The sequence below is a fragment of the Pteropus vampyrus genome, unplaced genomic scaffold, assembly GCF_000151845.1.
Source record: "Pteropus vampyrus isolate Shadow unplaced genomic scaffold, Pvam_2.0 Scaffold185, whole genome shotgun sequence".
In the NCBI taxonomy this organism is placed as follows: domain Eukaryota; kingdom Metazoa; phylum Chordata; class Mammalia; order Chiroptera; family Pteropodidae; genus Pteropus; species Pteropus vampyrus.
Window position 1 is genome coordinate 146,608 of NW_011888966.1, and position 21,083 is coordinate 167,690.

General features: G+C 36.7%; 1 protein-coding gene across 4 annotated transcripts in view; it reads left to right on the forward strand.

Annotated features, from left to right (window-relative positions):
• The first annotated feature begins 317 nt into the window (after positions 1–317).
• Positions 318–21,083, forward strand: part of FBXO38 (F-box protein 38) — a 47,785-nt gene continuing 27,019 nt past the window's right edge. For 2 of the 4 annotated variants that reach the window (XM_011371114.2, XM_011371116.2), the window contains exons 1-9: positions 318–465; positions 6,090–6,280; positions 9,991–10,124; positions 11,748–11,911; positions 12,118–12,283; positions 14,920–15,057; positions 16,241–16,378; positions 17,830–17,923; positions 18,917–19,047. In XM_011371114.2, the coding sequence (XP_011369416.1) occupies positions 6,153–6,280; positions 9,991–10,124; positions 11,748–11,911; positions 12,118–12,283; positions 14,920–15,057; positions 16,241–16,378; positions 17,830–17,923; positions 18,917–19,047 (1,093 nt within the window). In that variant the 5' untranslated portion in view covers positions 318–465; positions 6,090–6,152. The remainder of the gene's footprint in view (positions 466–6,089; positions 6,281–9,990; positions 10,125–11,747; positions 11,912–12,117; positions 12,284–14,919; positions 15,058–16,240; positions 16,379–17,829; positions 17,924–18,916; positions 19,048–21,083) is intronic. The other 2 variants (XM_011371117.1, XM_011371118.1) reach the window with 1 other exon arrangement.

Consider the following 21,083-nt stretch of genomic DNA (forward strand, 5'->3'; position numbering starts at 1 on the left):
GTTTTCACTGGACGAACCTGAGGTTTAGCGCTGAAGTGTTTGTCGTGGTCTGTCAGTTAAGCGGAGGAACACACACTTGAAGCAGCCCTCTGGTCCTGAAGCCTGAATAGCTGACCGCTAAATATAAAGTTTTTCAGGCAAAACAGCTGTAAATCGCAGAGTCGCAACTAATTCCCCGGTGTTAGACTCCTAGCGCTTCCGGCGCGGCGACGCCGTCACGGAAAGGAAGGACTGTTTCCCCGCCCATCCCGAGACGCCACTCTTAACATGGTCGCAGCGCATCAACGTCTGTGTAACACACCCAACATGGACATGGGGTGCGGGCTCAGCCCCGGATGACAACACTCCGGAAGTGCCCGAACAGCGGCGGAAGCGGAAGCGTCGCGGCGGTGGGGGCTGCGGGAAGCGTCGGTCGGGGTTCTCCCCTCCCTCTCAGCCACAATAACAAACGAAGGGCCGGCGTAGGTAAGGCGGCGGCCGGGTGGGCCGGGTGGCGTGAGGCGGGCCGCAGAGCCCGGGTTGTGTGCGGCGGGTTGGAGCGATCGGAACGGGGGCTCCGGGACTCCCGACCTCCTGGGCTTTCGGTCTCGGGCCGCCTTCGGGCCTAGAGCACCCGGAAAGCAGGGATTAGGTTTGTGGTTGGTTCTTGGCCTTCTAGGCCTTGGTTGCAAGGTTTGCCACCTTGTCTGAATCTGGCCCAAGATTCCAACATCCAGAACCCTTTCTGGGTCTCCATTTCTTCAACAAAATGAGGAGATTTGGCTTCAGCAGCTTCTGAGAGCCCATCCCACTCCGGGCATCACGAGTTCCACGATTTTAGTGTTAAGTTAGTGTTTAAGCCAGTAAATTGGAGGAGGCCTGTAGTCAGCGTACTGAGAGGATGTCCCTGAGCAGGACCCAACGACTACATCTTTGAGAGGCGGCCAGCCCTGGGATCGGGGGCCCTGAGTTCTAGTCTTGTCCACCCACTCACTCTGACTTCGCCCAGGTCCATTATCCTTTATGTGGCAAGGTTGCTTAGCTGTAAAATAAATGTGACGGATGCCTCTGATGTCCCTTCTAGCTCTGAAAATCAGATTCACAGCTCCCCTTTCATGGAGCCTTTCCTTAGAGACAGTCCTGAAAAGCATGCCTTTCCTGCATCCTGCATAGCCAGGAGTTGACTGATAAGAGACGTCTACCGTGTTTCTTTCCAGACAGCAAGCCGGCCAAGGGCAACTGAGCACATAGAAGGTTCCTGTGCTTCCTGTGCAGTGGGAAGCTCAATCCTGAAGACTTTGTTTTAGAAACGCGTAGAAAACACCAATATGAAAAATAGGAGACCTTGTTTTTCTTTTGTCTTAAAACTTGCTATTAATTTGCTGGTTCACTTTGGGCAAATCTCTTCCTTTCTCTGTACTTGAGATTTTTCATCTGGCAAATGAAGGTTAGGTCACTGGTTCTTAGTCCTCTTTCACATACTCTCAGCACAACTGTAGAATAAAACAATGGCTCTGTAAGGCCATGATGTTCTGGGAGAAGAGTGTGGTGTGGAACGTACATATGTAGTCATATAGATTGAAAAATCTGTGCTTATAATTTTTAACTTTCATTTTTGACAATTTCTGGTTTAGGTGATCCCTAAGGCTCCTCCCTTTTCTTTAATATTTGTGATATTGTGATCCTTATGTCCTCTTTAGATAAAGAATATAGACTTTTGTGCATATGTTTGTTAAATGACTGTGTATCTGGAGATATACACTTTATCTTTGGTAAAAGAGATACTAGGGTATAGAATAGGAGAAAAAGGAAATTTGTTTCAGTAAGGTAAAGTGGCATAGTGAAATAAAATTGGACTTGAACTGGAATTGAAGACCAGGATTCTTGCTTCATTTAGCATTGCATTTTCTGACTTTGTGATTCAGGGCAACCCATCTTACCTCTCTGGGCCTCAGTTTCCTTATCTGGAAAATGAAGGGTAGGATTAGCTTCTTTGACCTTTTTGGTACTATAATTCTGAGGTTTTTTTTGTTTTTTTTTTGTTTGTTTTTTTTAATCTAAGCAGCTTGTGGTATGTTATTTCTTTAGGCAAGAGAGGCTGCCTAAGTAGGAGACATAAATGGTCTATGAAGTGAGAAATGGGGTCATATTAAGTGACATGAAAGATTACTTTGAGATGAGCAAGCTGAAGCCACTTGAAACTAAAGAAAGGCATTACAAACTTGAAAGGCAGGGAAGCCCTTGACTAGATAGCATGATGGGGACACTGGGAAGTTCTAAATGGGAGATAAGTGTTTTTGGTGAGGACATTGAAAAGTAATTTAAGTTGTAATAATTGTAAAGACTGAGTTGTAAGAAACTGGTGGTAGAATCTTTCTCCACTTTGAGACTGTGAGCTTCATGGGAAGAGAGACTTTGTCTCCCCCTAGTCCTTAGAAGTAAGTAAATAAATAATAGAGTGAAGGGATGATTACTTAAAGGATGGATGGGTGTGTGGGTGGATGGATGGACGGACGGACAGACGGATGGATGGACGGACAGACAGACAGTAGCAATCAATAAAAGAAAGAGCTTCTCCATAGATTTGCTATTAATTAGATACAGAATGAGAAATTGATACCGAATTGTGAATACTTTATAAAAGAAGAGGTTCCTAAATTTTCCGATTAGTTATAAGGTAAGTTGGTTTATCTCTGCCCTATAAAGTTTGTAATAAGGGAGAAACACATACCCTGGAGGGTCTGGTGTGATCTGGGTAAGGGAGTAATTAGTAGAATAAGTCTGGGATGGAGGAGGATGTTGGAACAGGTATAGGAAGATTTTTAGTCATGACATTTAGGGTGGAAGGGAGTGAATTTATATGGGTCTTTTATAGGTATCAGCGATTGTGAGAATGGTGAACAATAATGTTAAAACCTCTATAATGGAAATAGAGGATCAGAAAGAGAATAACTTGATCTTGTAAGTAAGAAAATGTTGGTGCTTCCTTACAATAGCCGGAGATAGCCACGAGGATTAAAGATTAAAAGATTGGGATCAAAAAAAAAAAAAAAGTTGAGATCAATTTGGGAACAAACAGAATGAATTGAGTTCGTAGAGGATAGTGTAGACTGGTTTGGGATGGAAGAAGATTTGAACTGGCAGATTAGAAGAAGAGCGTTGTGTCACGGAAGGACCCTGGTTCAAAGAATACTCACAAACAACACAGGGTTACTAAGAATGTACTTGGGCGGCCAGGAGAAAAATGATACTTCCTGTGGCTAAGGTCTGTTAAACAGATAGCCACAGAATGACTGTAGGATACTCAGGGATGCTGTAGGCTACTGTGTGGGAGCCTATATTAGATGGACCACAAACCCTACTTTGTAAAGGAGGATACAGTCAGTTACAGTTTTATCAGAGCTTGCAGAAGGCCATCTCCAAGCACTGGGGTATAGTTTTGGAATGCAGGGAGACAGCCGAGGTACAGACGATTGACTTGATGATAGGGTGTGTAGTGTGGATTGGGAGTCTGAATCCCATCCTGAGCGCTGACACTTAATATATGCCCTTGGGCAAGTGACATCCTCTCTGGTACTCTTGTCTATCTGAAAATTGAGAAAGCCAGTCTTGGAAAGAGACTTCTAGCTGAGCTTCAATATGTCTGCGAAGCCCCCGAAATTGTATATATGTATTTCAGCATAGGTGAGTCTGGTTATGTTTGTTTTTCTCTTGGGGAGATGATGTGCAGTTTTCATTATAGTCTCAGATGGGTTTGTGGCTCACAGAAAAATTAAGAACAGTGTGACTAGGTAGTCTCTGAGAGCCCCTTTAACTTTTTAACATTCCAGGGTTCTGTAATTCTGTCAGAATGACATTTCTTTGAGGTTTTGAGTCTAAGCCTCCAGAACTTGCTAACCCTAGAATTATACCTAGTCTGCAGATTGTAGTCTGCGCATATTTACACTCACCTGTTATTAATAGTCGCCTTTCCCTTACCCTCCATGACTCCTCTGCTGGGCCAGCTGCCATGTGGCATCCTTATCTACTGTCGATAACTGGAATTTCCCTCCTTTCCTCTCCCCCTTTTAGCCTACTGCTGCTTTGAACCTTCCCTACTTTGTCCAGTTTCCCAAGTGGCACATGGTGATATTTTTAGGAGATAGGGGTAGGAGGAAACCAAGATACAGGAGGCTGGTCGTGGCCATCTCCTGTTCTCACTTGCTTTTATTCCTCACCCCACTGAGAAGAGCAGTTCAGAGAGGGAGTGCACATACAAGAGAGACACTGTCCCCACTTGGGACTTTGCGTGTCTTGCATAGTTTAAACATTCAAATGTAAGTTGTGCACTGGGGCTACTCAGTGGTTCACACGAAACCACAACATTGCAAAATAAAGGGACAGTAAAAAGTGGAATCATGAGATGAGGGTGTAAATTATTAAGTGGTGTGGATTTGGTAAAGAAAAGGGAAAAGGGCTAAGAAAAAGATTTTTACTTAAAGGATGAAAGGTCAAGAACATGGTATCTGTGAATGGTTTGAGTTGTCAAGATTCTTAAAGGCAAAGCATGTGCTAAAATACGATAGCTAGAGAAGAGTCCATGGTTGGATTGCTCTGTACTGGTTAATAGTCTCGTTGAGTCATTTACATGCTGCAGGGTAGCTGTTTGTTTGGTGTCCTTATTGGAGTAAAATCTGATTATATTTTTGCCAAGGGTACAGGCTTGTTGCTGAGATCATTGAGTGCTGTGATAGCAAATAGGAGCATGAAATGGTTCTTAGCTACCAGTTGCATATGGAGTAATGGGAAGACTGGTGGATATTCATACATCAGACATTTGAGGATTTGTTATGAGCAAGGATTTAGCACCCAGAGGCAGAAGATTGAGATTCTTTTCCTTTCCCTGGCAGAGACTTGACTAATAAAATACTACACAAGTTGCTATAGTAGAAGCACATGGTAAGTCTCCCAGGGAGCTCAAAGAGGGGGTAAGTAAAAGTTTTCACGAAGACTTAACATTTAAACTAGATTTTCAAGGTAAATTAAGAAAAAAAAACAAACAAACAAATTAGTGGTTTTCTAGGCACAAAAAAAAAAGGAAGGGCAGGGAAGGACATTCTAGTCAGTTAATAGCCTGTTAGGAATGAAAGATCAGTGTTTGTGAGAACTGAGGATAGTGGTCCTGCTGGAGTGAGTGTCCTGAGAGCAAGTGGTAGGGATTGAAAGATGAGATCGGAGAGTGGGCTTGAGGCCAGATTTGAAAGATTTTATCCTAGAAACTAGGATTTCTTGCAGGCTGATTTGGTCTTTGTGTTTTAAGAAATGAAATAGTAAAGTAGGCCAATCTAAAATATTCAACCAGTGGAAAAGAATATGAAAAGTAAAAGTCTCTTTTCTGCTTTCCTAAACCTCTGTTCTCACTCTCCAGAGGTTAACCACATTAATATTTTGTCATAGATAGTCCAGAGATGTCCCATGCAAACACAAACATTTTTGTCCTTTCTTTTTTGCGAATTCAAAACCTTGCTCTTTTCACTTAATATGCAATCAGAGGAATGTTTTTAAAAGATAACTCTAACTTCAGTGTGGTATTGGAAACATTTATTCAGCAAATTACCTATTGTGGGCCTACTGTGTGATAGGCTTTGTTCCAGGCCTTGGGGATACAGTGGTGGACATAATTTAGGAAGCCATCGCAGTAGCCCACATGAGAGTTCATAGAAGCCCGGAAGCCAGTGGGATTGGATGCAAGATCAATATTGTGGTGAAATTGATAAGAATAGCCAATCAAATGACTGTAGGAAGTGAGAGATCTTACCTCACATATGAAGAAATTGATGCTTAGAGAAATTGAATGAATTAGCTAGAAAGAATCAGAGTAAAAATTAGAATCCAAGACTCGTGGTTCCTAGGATTTTTGCTCTTCCTGAATAATGCATTTTTATATTCTCTACTGCTCTTCAGAAAACTGTGTTCTCCTTTGGTGTAATGTTTTTATTAATTTGATTCTGGTCTGTAATAATGTAATAACACTACTTTTGTATTTAAAAAAAAATGTTTTTCCTAGGTTTTATAAGGTTAATCTCTGCATCCACGTTTGGTGCTTTAGTCTGTTCTCTGCTTGCATTCAGGTACTTTGGACTCAAGTAACCAAGAGGGGACATTTGTTCTTTGATACTGGAGATAACGCAGCAATGGGCCCACGAAAGAAAAGTGTTAAAACATGTCTCATGAATAATGAGACCCCTGAGGAAGCAATGTCAGATGAGACGAAGGATTACATGAATCAACTTTCACATGAAGTGCTTTGCCATATTTTTAGGTAAGATTTTGTTGATTGACTTTCATCTACCTAGAATGTATAAGAACCAGTCCTAGAACGGTGCTGTCCAATGTGGTTGTCACTAGCTAAATGTGACATTTAAATTTAAATTAAATAAACTAAAAATCCAGTCCCTCAGTTGCACTAGCCGTATGTGGCTAGTGGCTATTGTATAGGGCAGCATAGATGGTGAAGATAAAGAATATTTCTTTTGTTGCAGAAAGTTCTATTGGACAGCCTTTCTCTAGATTATGTTAATATTTCACGCTACTTGGAATTCATATCGACTGATAGATTTGTTGACTTTTGTTATTACAGTATTGTGTGTACATAGGCAGCGTTTCTGACTTTTTACTACAACCCACAGTGAGAAACACATTTTTCTCAGTATATACGTATATGTAAGTGACTGAAAAAACCTTTTTGCAGTAATACTCATTATTACCATATGCAGTACACACATTAAAGTTATTTTGTGATAAGCTTTTTTCAAAAATTTTTTAAATTAGATTTTTATCCAAACTACATTATGACAATAGTTAAAGAAACCAAAAAAAAAAAAACAAACCAAAATCCAAAAAACGAAACCGTCATTCTAGTTTCCCCTGCTCCCTTCAAATAAACAATTCCTAATATGCTTTATGTCTGGAGTTAGAGACCCAAGTTTGAATCCTGAGTCTCTCATTTACTAGCTGTAGACTAATATTAGTTATAAAGGTGTTGTTATAAGGATTCAGTGAGATAATGCTTTTAAAGCACTTAACACACTGCATGGCTTAAATACTTGGTAAGTGTTAATGGATAGGATTGTGTTTGCCTTTTTTCAAATTGCTACATGGTCTTAATTATCATTGTAGTCACTGTGATCTAGTCCTATGACATGATAATTGCCTGGTGTCTGGATTATTTCCAGTGTTTTCTCTTACACAATTATAACTAAGTTTTCTAAGCATCTGAATTTTCGGTTATTTTAGATTATTTACCTAGGGAATATATAAAGTTCTGAGAAATGTTTTGAATTTTTAAAAATTATCAAATATTTGCAGATGAAAAGTTTTAAAATAGTGAGTAGAACTACTTTGGGGAACCATGGGCACTTTATTTTTCTAATATAAATTTGTATTAGTCTTCATCTTCTGCAGTTTGTTATTCTGTGACATAGTATGGTTTTTCTTAGTTAAATTCTGTCTGGGCATAGAAGGTCCAATTAAAATAACATATATTTTTTTAATATAACAAAATTATACTAAAGTGTCTGTCAGAATAGCTAATTTTATTTTGGAAGAACAGTCTAACCTTACCAGATGTTCAAGAATATTCTAAAATATGCAATAATTAAAAATTTGGTATTGGAGAAGATATCCAGACAGTTGAGTAAAACAGACATATTCCATATGTAGGCTCCATATGTGCACTCAAATATATATATATGTGGGGATCAAGTTTATGATAAACTTGGTATTCACATCAGTGAGAAAAAGCTTTGTAGATTATTCAGTGATGATGTCACAACCTCAAAACCATTTGGAGAAATAAAAACATGTTCTTATCTCTCATATCTGACAAGTAAGTTCTAAATGCATCAATGAAATAAACTATAAAAGTATTAAAATTCTAGAAGAAATCATAGGTAAAATTATTTCCAGACATATGTGTTAGACGTTTGTTGAATAATGATAGGACATACTATGAACAATTGGGACCATATTTTAAACTGAGAGTGGATCAAATAACATTTTGCAGTTTAAACAGAATGTCAAATGGAAGGGTTGGGATCCAGAAGGATGTTACCTTGGTTAAAATTTAAAAAACATGCAGCAAATTGGCAGAATGTAAGAACTGTGAACTAAGCTGATACTTGAACTTAGTACGAGATGTTTATTCTAAAAAAGATGTAATTTTTGGCTTCTAAAGTTTTGTCTGAGAACCCATGTTGTACTTCTGTAGTAACTACTTAGCATGTTTTCATGAAACAAAAACTATGGCTTCCTTAAAAGAAACCTAATCTTTGCTGTATGTGCTGTGTTAAACACATCTTCTCTAAAATGTATTTGTTCTGCCTTTTGAACTCTAGCTTACTGACTGTATATGAAGAAAAAGTACATTTCTTTTTCTAAGGGTAAATACGATATAAGATAAGCTTTATGTGATTACTAATTCGTTTGTATTTAAAGGAAGTATAATATTAACTCAGGCACATACTTTGGAAAATCACGATTTGAGAGGGAAAACGTATTAATGGCAAAACTTCATTTAAAACAAATTCAGCATTTTTCATTGTTTGTAAAATGTACAGTTTCTGAAAATTAACCTCACTTATATCTAAATTATTGAGACTGTACATTAAGTTAGCAGTGACGCTTTTTTTTTTTTGGCAGAGAATTTGATTTGATTCTCTTTATTTGAATAGTTTTCAAGGAGAAGGGAAAGAAGCCAGAGGTAGAAAAAAATAGAGTAGAGAAATATTCAGAAATATTCAGCAGATATTCCTGGACTTCTTTTAGAATTAGCCTAATTTTTAGGAATTAGACTCAGACCCAACTTTGTCGACATCCTGCTTTTCCTCCCTCTTACCTAGCTATTGACTTTTTGCAGGTTAACTCTTCTGAGCAAGTTCCATTACTTGCAAAATGGAATAATTAGAGCACCTACTTTATCAGTGAGGATTCTAGCAGGAAAGAAGATACTCTCGACTGGAATTTGAGGATAATTTAATGAAGGGACTATTTAGAGAGATGTAGGTAGGGTTAAGGGAATCAATGAGGGATATTGATGAATTCAACTAGGGGCCCAGCAACAAGCAGAAAGCCTTTGCCACGCCTGACATTGGCCAAAGTCAAGAGTCAACACAGCAGAGCCAAGAAAGGAAGAAAAAGGATTGGGGGAGGGCTGTGTGATAAACAAAGAACAACCTACTTTGTAAAATTTTGAAACAATGACTTCTGTACAGGGTCTGTGACACAATACCAGTTCAATAAAGGGTAGTTTTTACAATTTAAAAAAATAATTTAAGTGTGCTGGAGGAGTATTAAGAAAGAGAAGAGAAAGAGATTTTCTGAGCTTTCACAATATATAGGTATTACTGGAAATGACAAAAGTAGAGGTTAGGTGAAAAGTTTACTAACAGGAGATTGGAAAAAAGGAAATTGTAATTCAGATTAGGTATTCTCACTTAATGCTTATGCAATACTTTTATCAGAATGTGTGATTTAAAAGGTAAAAGATCTAGGAAAAAAATTATGTAGTATGAACTTAGTATACATATTTGTTGATGGGTGATATTGAGGGAGCAGACAGGAATATTTTAGTCATTACAGGAGTAGATTCTGTAAAAGCTATGAAATAACATTGGCCATGTTCAAATTGATCAGTTCTGATCTTCCTCATATTTTCTTATTATTTGCCTTAAAATGCACTGATTTTTTTCTTCCTACTTTTTTTTTTATTTTGAGATTTTCTTTGTCTTAAAAACTTAAAAGAAAGACAGGTTCTAGCAAATGCACTGTGGAGAGAACTCAGTACTTGAGTATTTGCTGACTTACATGTTTTTAGTAAAAAGCCATATATGCATGTTAATCTTAAAACCTTGTGAATTCCTCAGGTTTTTATTTCATCTGAGGGGTAGGAAAATGGGGGAAGGAAAAAATAACCCATTAGGGAGAGGAAGTACTTACCCACTTGATAAATATGAGTTTCTTTCTCTCACAAAGGTACCTCCCTCTGCAGGATATCATGTGTATGGAATGTCTTTCCCGGAAGCTAAAGGAAGCGGTGACCCTGTATCTGAGAGTTGTGAGGGTTGTGGATCTCTGTGCAGGGCGATGGTGGGAATACATGCCAAGTGGTGAGTGGATTTACCTGTAAGGTATGGTGGAGCCCTACTGGAAACTAACAGTAATGCTCTCTTCAAATGTTATTTGCCTGGAGAGAGGCAGTCGGAATCACCTTGTAGGTAGGGAGGCAGGATTTTATCTGAACTATTGAGGTTGGTTTAGGTTGATAAAATACATTTTGCCTGATGCTTTACTGTTTTAGTGGTCTGTTGTTTTCATATCCTGCTCCCTTAAGGCGCTACATCAGCCTGATCCACAATTACAGGTGGTCTCTTTGGATTCTCACTGTATCTCTATAAAGAAGGTTGAATTTTAACCACATTTTAGTGACAGGCAACATATAATGGACAATAAAAGTATGGGTATTGGCAATGATCAGACTTGGTTTTGAATTCAGACTCTGCCACTTGATAGCTTTTAAACTCTTTCAAGCTCATTTTGTACATTTATTAATAGAGTGATAACCTTTTTCAGTGGGTTGTAGGAATAGATGAGAAAACGTAAAATGGTTAACACTGAATGGTTCAGTCAGTGAAGATTATTATACAAGATATTAATATGAAATGTCAGACCAAGTAATTTCTGAGGTCCCTCCTTACTCTTCAGTTTTGTGAATCTAAAGTTAATGTATCACCCGGACTAGCTTTGTACAAATAGAACAACTTTTGAGAACTTCAGTGTGTAAGGCTTTGTGATTGGGGGCTTCATTTTTATTCGTGAGTGTTAATATTTTTATTTGTCATTCATGAGCAGTCAGTTGGCTTTCTGAGAGCCTACATTAAAAACAAAAAGCCCCAGGTAATAAAGTATCATCTGTATGAGACTGGTCTCCCCAACATCTGCTGTGGAAGTCACCTGCTATGGAGCATGGCCGGCCTCCACTGAGTTTTTTCGTCCTACTTTTTTTTTTTTTTTATTTTGAGATTTTCTTTGTCTTAAAAGAAAATCTCACAGATAAGCAGCCCTCTGCCAGCTCAGCATCCTCTCAGTTTGGATCACTTATGTTCTCGTAGCAACTTGCCTCCGTCTTTTTCAAAAGAATGAGTTATTTAAAATGTCCAGTGAGTGATAGTTAAACCCAGGGCAGAGGAATTATTAGGAAATGTATAGACTAAGAGAACCTAGTTTGAGATGGGATTTAGGTTAGAACTGTACACTTCCTGAAGATAAGGGACCCATCTCATTTTTTAGTTGCATGCTTTGCAGAGCCCTTGAGATTTTATGGACCAGAAAGTACTTTTTAGGGAGGAGAGGAGGGTGATGTTGATCAGATAAGTGGTCCTTCCTCACCTACCAATCAAATAGGTCCAATTTATCTGGATTTAAAGTGTTATTCCTAGTCGAAGATTTCTGTGCCTTAAAAGCAGCAACAAGAACAAAAAAGGCAATAATAAATTAAAAGCCTCAACTATAAAATATTAACTCAGAGTAAGTAAGAGTTTCTTACACATGTCCTCTGTTACTAAAGGAATATATTTTCTATTTAGCCATTTGTTCAGCAGTGTCAGCCTTACGAAAATTTAAAAAGGACATTTTTTTTTATTGTTTTAACTTTGGATGAAAATTGCAAGTGCCTACTAAATATTGACAGGCAGAAAGATGAACCTGGCTCTAAATACCTTTGAACTTCTCAGGCTTCACAGATTCCAGTTTTCTAACACTATTGAAGAAGATGCCAGACGTTGAACAGCTATATGGCCTTCACCCTAGATACCTGGAGAGGCGAAGGGTACGGGGCCATGAAGCTTTTAGCATTCCAGGGGTTCTGGAAGCTCTGCAGGCCTGCCCAAACTTAGTGGTGAGTGCATCTGGTTGAACATTTGACATCAACTAATTGATGAAATAAATCAAAGGAACATTAGAACATGTTCTCTCACATGTAAATTTCATTCATATCAGACTTTGAAGTTTCATTACATCCTTAATAATCTCAGGATACAGAAATAGAAACTTTGGATGCTAAAATAAAGCCTTTCTCATGCTTGCTTTGGCATTATTTTCTAGGGTGTGGAGACTTCTCATTTGGAATTAGTAGAATCCATTTGGACATACATGCCACATGTTCATATTTTGGGGAAATTTCGTAATCGTAATGGAGCATTTCCAATTCCTCCTGAAAATAAACTGAAAATTCCTATAGGAGCCAAAATTCAAACTTTACATTTAGTTGGTGAGTACATGTTTCTTGGTCACTTGAAATGCCATATAACTGAATATTCACTGCAAGGGAATAATGAGAATTTTAGAAATGGCTTTGATGATCGCAAAAGATAGCTTGCGAGACTTACATAAAAATTTCCCTTTAAAGAGCTTTAGGTGGGGGTTAGACAGTGAGAGAAATATTCCTTCACGACTGATTGATTCCCTTTTTGAAGACAGTTTGAGTAGTTTTGAAAATTGTTAGTTTTTTTGTATTGTGGCTTTTTCTTGAGCCTAAATCCTGCCCTTGTTCTCTAATGTCCACCTTCTGGTCCTAGTTCTACCCTCTGGAGGAGAGTTCGCCAATATAACTTTCCATGATGCTGAAAATGTCCTATATTTGTACTGCCCCATATGGTTCCCACTGTGGCCAGTGAAACAGGAACTGAATATTTTATTTTATGTTAATTTATCACATAGCCACATGGAGCTAGTGCCCCCTTTATTATACAGCTGAGCTCTAGAACATTGCAGAGTAAAAATAATCCTTCATAGCTCTTAATTTACTTGTATCTTCTCCAAACAGAAAATTCCCCTGTGTTCTTTCACCCAGAGCCAATGGAAAAGTCTGCCACTTCCCTTTTTCTGGGGGGCGAGGTGGTGGGACTGGTCTTTTTCTAAGGGCACTGTATTTGCAATGGTCACAGTGTATAGTTCCCATGTAAATATTCTCTGATATTATATCTCAATAATTTCAACCTCAGTAAATGATAAGGGTAGATATTTTCTCAAATTTAATTTGTTGACTTTGGCTTAGATTGCTGGAAGGAATTTAGGGGACTCCTATTACTATAGTGTGACTTTTAATATTTATTTATTAAATAATTTATTTAAAACATGTATTGAGTATCTATGTTCCAAGCATTGTTCCAGATACTTGGGGGATGGTTCTGAAGAACTGGAAGTTACTGAAACTGGGTCAGGGTGCAGGGACACCAGCAGGGATGATAAGGAGTAGGTCTTAAGTCTTGTGTGTACAATTATAGAAGAAGAGTAAAGTTTTCCAGCTACCCTTTCATTTACAAGATCAAGTAGTTGTTCTGATTAGGATCTTGGCTATCTAGTGTGAAATTGGATTTTAGATAATAAAGGGATTCTGTAATATCTGAAGTTTATAAATAGAAGCTCTGTAAAGTCAGAGACTGTTTTTATATCCTTATATTTCCCATGACTCCTGTCTCAGTTCATTGCAAATGTAAGTACTTGGTAAATTGTATTGAAATGCATTAATTCATTTGATTCATTCAACACTTTAACACTGTGGTAGTGATACAAATGTATATAATAAATGAATGAGCATGCTGGGGAAGACAGGCAATTGTGTCCTTTATTTATATAGTATAGATTTGGGGCACAATGTGGATTGAGCATAGGATATAACTGTCTGGATCTGTCTCATCCTTCCTGCCTTTGAGTTTCCTAATCAGAACTACCACCAACGTGGTGGATGCTAAACGTACATTGTGGATTCTGCATTTTGAGTTTCGATCTGTACCTCACTTCCTCTGCTTTTCTTCCTTTAGTCTCATCCCCAGTTTTACTTCCCATCTGTTGCCATACAATATGTGTGCATAGTTCAGAGCTAAAGTTAACTGCTTTTTTGGGAGGATCAGGTTAAGGAGTTATCTGTACAGTACGAGATTTCTGTAGAATTTAGCTTTTAAAAAACCCGTCATTCAAGGACTCTGTTATTGCTTTCCCTAGTTACTGTTGCTAGCAGGGCTTCTACTGACTCAAGTTTAAAAGTTGTATTCAACTGTTTTTGCCTGTTACTGCTTGTTAAATACCATTACCCTGGATCCTTAGATTTCTCTCAGAGACTTGTATCACTTCTCAGCTTTTCTCTAGCCTCTGGTATTTAGACTCTTGGGCAAGTTTCTTGAACTGCTTCCTTCCATTTAGAACTTATAAGTTCTGCCTATCTTCTTTCTTCTACTATATCTCCTGACTTTTCCTCCCACTCTACATCCTCTTTCTTCCAGACATGGTCCTTTTCAGGTATGATTCCCAACTTTAAACCAGTCCTGGATCAGAAAGATAAAATACCTCTATCAATTTGAAGTATTAAAATAAATAACTGATGAATTTCTCACTTTCTCAGGATTATGCTGACTGGCTCCAACCACATATTTACAAATCCTTAAGATTCATACATTTGTAGAAATATCTTCAATCTCTGTCTCTCATCCAGAAACAATGATATTTAAAGGCAGTTAGCCTGCCTTTGTGCTGAGAAATTTAGTTTTCCCCCTGGTGGGAAATTAGTAGTCAAATAGTAATTTGACTACATCTTTAATTTTGCTTTCAATAACCTATTTTCATTTTGTATCTGCTGGGCAGCTGTATCCTGAAAAGGCTGTAGAGTTATAAGAAAGACTTATGTGTACACAATATACAATAACAAAGTACTGGTCTGTTTATAATTTATTTAAATTGTTTTTTACAAGACTATTCTAAGTAAGCCAAACTCGATAGATATTAATTAAGGTAATTAGTTCTGATGAAAACATCCATGAAGGATAAATTGTCAACTTGAAAAGTGGGCTCTTGAACTTATACACAGAGTAGTGTCTTTTAGTAATTTTCTTGTTCATATGTATGTTTTAGGGGTGAATGTTCCCGAAATTCCTTGTATTCCAATGCTGAGGCACCTTTATATGAAGTGGGTAAGACTCACGAAACCACAGCCGTTCAAGGACTTCCTTTGCATCAGCTTACGGACCTTCGTCATGAGGAACTGTGCAGGTAATGGTACCTAGCTATGGTGGAATTCTGAAAATAGCCTAAATCAAACTCTGTTTGTAAATGAAATTATATTTTGCTGTTACTATTTATGTTTTGTAACTTATTCACCTTGTGAAGATAAATGTACTTTTTGTTTTAAAGACTAAGACATGTGATTTGTGTTTGACCCTTAGCAAAGATTTCAAAAAAAAGGCATCACAGTATCTCTACATATTTCTTATAGGCACTTTAACATTTTATAGGATTGTTATAATTGATTTCTGTCTGCTTTCTTTGTCTTTGCTCTCCTAACCATTCTGGATGTAAATAATTGACCTAATCTACCTTAAAGCATAAAACACCGCTTTTATGGTACTACTTTTCTGTTCAGAAACTTGTGTCTCTGTTTTTCAAGAGTGTCAGGTGGGAACTATTCTGCTTCTGAGTTCATAATAATGAGGGCACCTCTTGGTATCTTTATGGCTGACTCCTTTCCAAAATATACCTTCTTTCATAGTCAGGCCTATCTATGCACTGGCCCCTGTACAACTAAACCGCCTTTCACCTCAGTGTCTTTCCTTATACTATATTACCGTGTCCTTGTCCTGAGTTAGACACTTCCTTCTGCCTCTTTACTTATATACAGCCTTCAAGTTCTACCTCTTTCTACTTCTCTTACTCTTCTTTCTTCTTTTTTTTATCTAATGTAGAAGATCTTATTTTTGTACTTGATATGTTCTGTCCTTTTATCTTTTTTATAATTTTAAATGTTAGTTTTATCGTCATGTCAATCGCAAGCTCTTTGATGGATCAGACCATATATTTTGTGATCTTCCATAACACCTAAGTATCTCATTACATAGAGATACTTAAATGATCGAGCTATTTACTTGAGTGAAGGATCAAATTTTCAACTTGCCTTTTGCCCCCTTAGTTAATTTGAACTAAAAACTATTGAGACTTCTGGGAATTTACAAAAAATACTAAATACCTTTCCAATGTTATTAATTAACAGGCTAATACTGTCATTTTAATAGGTAGAAATTGCAGAGACCCATAACTTGGCTGTCATCTTCTGACAGAATTTATAAGTTATTTATTTCAGTTGCTGACTTGAAAATTCATCTGTAAGGCAATTTATATTGTTTCATTGATTTGTTTTGAACTTGTTTTGAAGTTAGTTTGTTTGTTTGTTTCCCCCCAGGACCCACAAACTCCTTGAAATATGTCCCTTTAGTAACAGGCTTAGCCTCTGCCCGAAACTTGGAACATCTGGAAATGGTTCGGGTTCCTTTCCTTGGAGGTCTTATCCAGCACGTAGTTGAAGACAGTTGGAGATCAGGTATTCATTTTTCTTTAGTTACTTAATATTTAAAAAATTAATTTAAAAACATTAAGCATTTACTTCTCTTTTGAGTTTTTTAAAAGAAAATGCTTGTTAGTAATTTGTACTTTCTGTCTGGTATTTCATAGAGAATAACCATGAGCTTGGACTAGTATTCATTTCTTTTTTGTGCAGTGTTAAACCTTCTCAAAGTAAAGTGATAAGCATGCTTTTTGGCTTTTTAATACTTAGTTAATAATATGTTATATTTGGAATCTTTCTGAGAAATGTTAACGGATGTCTAGTGCCCTTTGGTGATAAGAGGTATTTTTTTGGCTTGAATACCTTAGGCCTACAAAAGAATTCAGGTATTAGTAATGTCAATATCTCACATTTGTTTAATACTTTTTAGTATATAAAATGCTTTCATGTTTATCACTTCGATATAGATCTGTTGATCAGATGATGACTTTTAAAAGAAAAAAACATGTTTTATTTTCTAGGTCCCTTAGTTATATTTTAAATAATGTTATGTAATAGAATGTTCTTTCTCCATGTTCATCGTCTTCTCATTGCAACAACAACAAAAAAAAAAAACAAGAAATTTAGCTAGGTAGATAATTAATAGTTGAAAACTAAAAATCTAATTTTGGATATCCAAAGTATAAATGGAAAATCGTCAAGTACCATTAGTAACAAAAAACCACTTTAAATCCCAACAGAAATGCATACATGTGTACACCAGGAGACACGTTGAAGATTGTTCATAGGAACATTCATAATAACCCTAAAATGCAAATAGCTCAAATGCCTCTCAGCATGGAAGATGATGTCACATTCATGCAATGGAATACCAACAGCAATGAGATTGAACAAACTATAGCTGTGTGCAACAATGTGGATGAATCTCATAAACTAAATGTTTAGTAAAAGAAGCCAGACACAAAAGTGTACATACTGTGTGATTTTATTTATGAAAGTTCAAAACAAATCAATCTTTCGTGAAAATTCATTGAGCTATGTACACATTAATAGTTTATGTACTTTTTTGGCTCTATACAAGTTTCAAAAACATGAAACAAAACCAATTGAAGTTAAAGTAGTGCTGGTTGTATTCCTTACAATGGAGGTTCAAACTTTGGCCAGAAAATGCCAGGTTTCCTTCTTTACAAGTCCCTCATGAGCTTCTTTGTGGCTTACTGAAAATTCTTACTTAAATGTCTAAATAATTTGGACTCATTTTGAGATGCCACCAGAATGGCTTTTCAGAATGACAATATTCATTTTCATCTAATTTTTAGGAAACGAGTAGTAGTCATAATTCATCTTGAGATATTAACTTGAATGCAAAAACAAACTTACATTTACTTTTAAACATAGTTATCATCTAAAGTGTGTATAAATGTTTAATAAAAATGCTATGGTCAAACAAAATGTTTATTGTTTTGTTCCTTTTCTCCTTTTACTAGGTGGTTTTAGAAATTTGCACACTATTGTTTTGGGAGCTTGCAAAAATGCTCTGGAAGTGGATCTTGGCTACCTCATTATCACTGCTGCTCGTAGGTATGTTTCCTCTTCACTTTTTGTTTTAGAATTGTTTTTTTCCTGTTTTAGAATTGTTTTTTCCTCTTTTACAAAACATTGAGGGAATGTGTGTATAAAATTGGATCATGCCTTATTCAGATTTAAAATTTAAAGGAGTTTTTAAATAGTAGTAGGGTTATTACTTATGTCATAACTAATGACTAACTGAGCTGCACTCCAGACCTAGCAAGCTCTCACAGGGCATGGTCTCAGCAGAGAAAACCAGTCATTTACCTGGAAATGCCTGAGTCCAACAGAAGTCAGCATTGACGCTCTGGTGCCTGCATCCCTCTCAGGAAGCATTGTCTCAACCTCTACGATTTTATGACTTGTTTTAATTAGTTGTAAATAATATTTGCTATTCAGAAATCAGTGTCTTAAATCATCTTTTTCAGAGTCCTGACCTTATAGCACCTTTACATTCTTAACACATTTTTATATCACTTTATGTCACATTTACTATTTCCTATGTTACCAAGTCTACCTCTACTTTCACTTTTACAATTTATTTAAATTGAATTAACCATTTTTTCAATTTATTCAAAAACAAAACTCTTTCCATCAGTAGAACATTAAGAATATAAATTAAACCATTTCTAAGTTTAAGTTAGTAGATATTGTTACCTACTGTGGAACTATACTCTTTGTTAAAATGGAACTTAACAGCTAGCATAAAAAAATGTTACAGAAATATCAGACACCAGACACAGATTCCCACTTTGACTTAATCAGATTTAAGGAAGCACTGTGTAATTAATTCAATGTTATTTAATATATCTTTAGTGTACCACCCAAGATGTGCCCATACTTGGCAAAATGCTGCTTTAAAGGAAACATGTCTTTAACGGAGGAGGGAAACTTGTTTACATTTGACACTTCAGAAGATAAAGTTCTTTCAGAGCTTTACATTAAGAAGAACCTTTGATTCTGATGGCTTTCATTTTACTCTGATGTGTATCTCTTTGTTCATAGGTTACATGAAGTTCGGATCCAGCCTTCTCTAACCAAAGATGGTGTCTTCTCTGCCTTAAAGATGGCAGAATTGGAGTTCCCCCAATTTGAAACCCTTCATCTGGGATATGTAGATGAGTTTTTGCTGCAGAGTAAGACTTATTTATTCAGTTTTATTTTCTTGAATTGCTGTAGGGAACTTACTTGACAAACTGAAACCTGAATTGGGATGTGTCATATTTTCCTGAATATAAGACAACTTAAAAATCTTAGTTGCTCTTACTTCTTAAAAAAAAAAGAAAATTTTAATTTAAACTTGAAATATCACTGATTTTTTTTTTAGTGTTGCCTCTGATTTTAGCATATTATAGAAGATGCGGTGACTAACAGTATACCAAAAAAAGACCCTCATCTACATTTGATATTGCCTCCACTTTGCTGCCCAAGTTTCTCTCCCATTCTGCTTCATTTCTTACACAGAATGTCATCCTTGGTTCCATTTGTTGAATTTGATCTCCCACACTTACTGAAGCTTTTGATGGTCCTCTCAGATGAAGTCCCATTCCCTGCCCATGCTCTTCATTTCCATAATAAGCCCACTGGGGTTCTGGATTTTCCAGATAGTGTGAGCATATAATGGTCCACATTCATTTAATGATGATTGCTGTCGAAAGGCTTGTTCATAGCATTTTCTAGAATGTATTTACAATGGGGAACTCGTTCCTTTGGGTTGAATACATGTCAATTCATTATTCAAACTCTTTTCCCAAGAACACCAGCATGTTTGTTTTTGGAAGAATGTTTCTTTGCCGTGTAATTTGCAACAAGTCTTTCTTAAACTCTCACCATTGTACCAGAGGGCATTTTTCCTTGGATCTAATTGGCATTGTGGAAGATAATAAGAAGGCTTAATTCTTCTGGTCAGGACAGTCCAGGCCAAACAGCATGACTCTTGTCCTTTTTCATTTCTAATATATGACACAATAACAGTTTTGTTTCCACTTTGTTGCAGTTCACGTTCATAGAGTTGAAGGATGAAAAAAATCAAATCATCTAACCAATTTAACACAGAAATCACTTTTAATCTATATAGCTTTGAAGAAGATAAGTTTTTCACCAACATAACTTTAAAGTGCTAAACTAGTAATTTCATATCAAATCAACATACAGTAAATCCTCCCATAACGGCCTTGATAAGTTCTTGAAACTGAGGCGAAACAGCATTCATATAATGAAACCAACTTTACCTTAGGCTAATTGATATAAGCAAGATTTTAGTTCCTACAACATCTCATCAGTGTTATAACAAAATGATGTTATTTGAGGACCTTCTGTATTTGATATCAAGCCTTTCTGATTTTGAATGAGGTTGCTAACATTCTCTATAGTTCTACAATGTCTTTGTAATAACAAAATTATTCTCTTGGTAATTGGTGTTCTTTCTATAATCTTGTTTTTTGTTCTTCCCAAAAGCTCAAAACTCGACAAATTTTGTATCTTCAAGATAGCCATGTTTAGGCTCAGGAGAAGATTGTCTTCAACAGTTATCTTTATAACCAGATATTCACCTTGGTGTTTCTTTCCCTTCAACACATGTTTTCAGTAGGAAAATACTTTATCATTTGATTACTATTAGCTTGTACTTCTCAATATAATTTCACTATTAAATTCATATTTAATAGTGTCTTAGTTTTGACCTTTTTATAACCTGTTCTTTTCTTTCCATTTGCTGTTCATTTATCTTTTCCATGTGTGTATTCTTCTGTCTCTTCAAAGACAGCCTGGGATTCTGGATATCAGAATAGGTGCCAGGTGCCTCTAACAGACTAGAGCGGAATGAGAAGTCACTGTTCACACTCTAACTTAATATCATCCTTTTCTGTAATTTAGATTTTGAAGCATCTCTCCAGGAGGTGGGGGTGGCCTTGGTAAAACTTGCATTTTTAGAAAACTTGCATCACCTTTTCATTACAGAGAGTCTAGCGAAACATAAATAGAAAAGTCATCTTTGTTCTCCATACATTTATGGTAAAAGTGACAATGCCAGACTGGGGAAATGAATGTGAAAAGCAGTTACCGTATATTAGGACTATAAGAAAAGTGACCCAGGGTTGAATATTTAGAGAAGAGTTCTTTGTTCACACAGATTTGTTTTTACGAGGAGGCTGAAGAAAATTGCTCAGCTAAA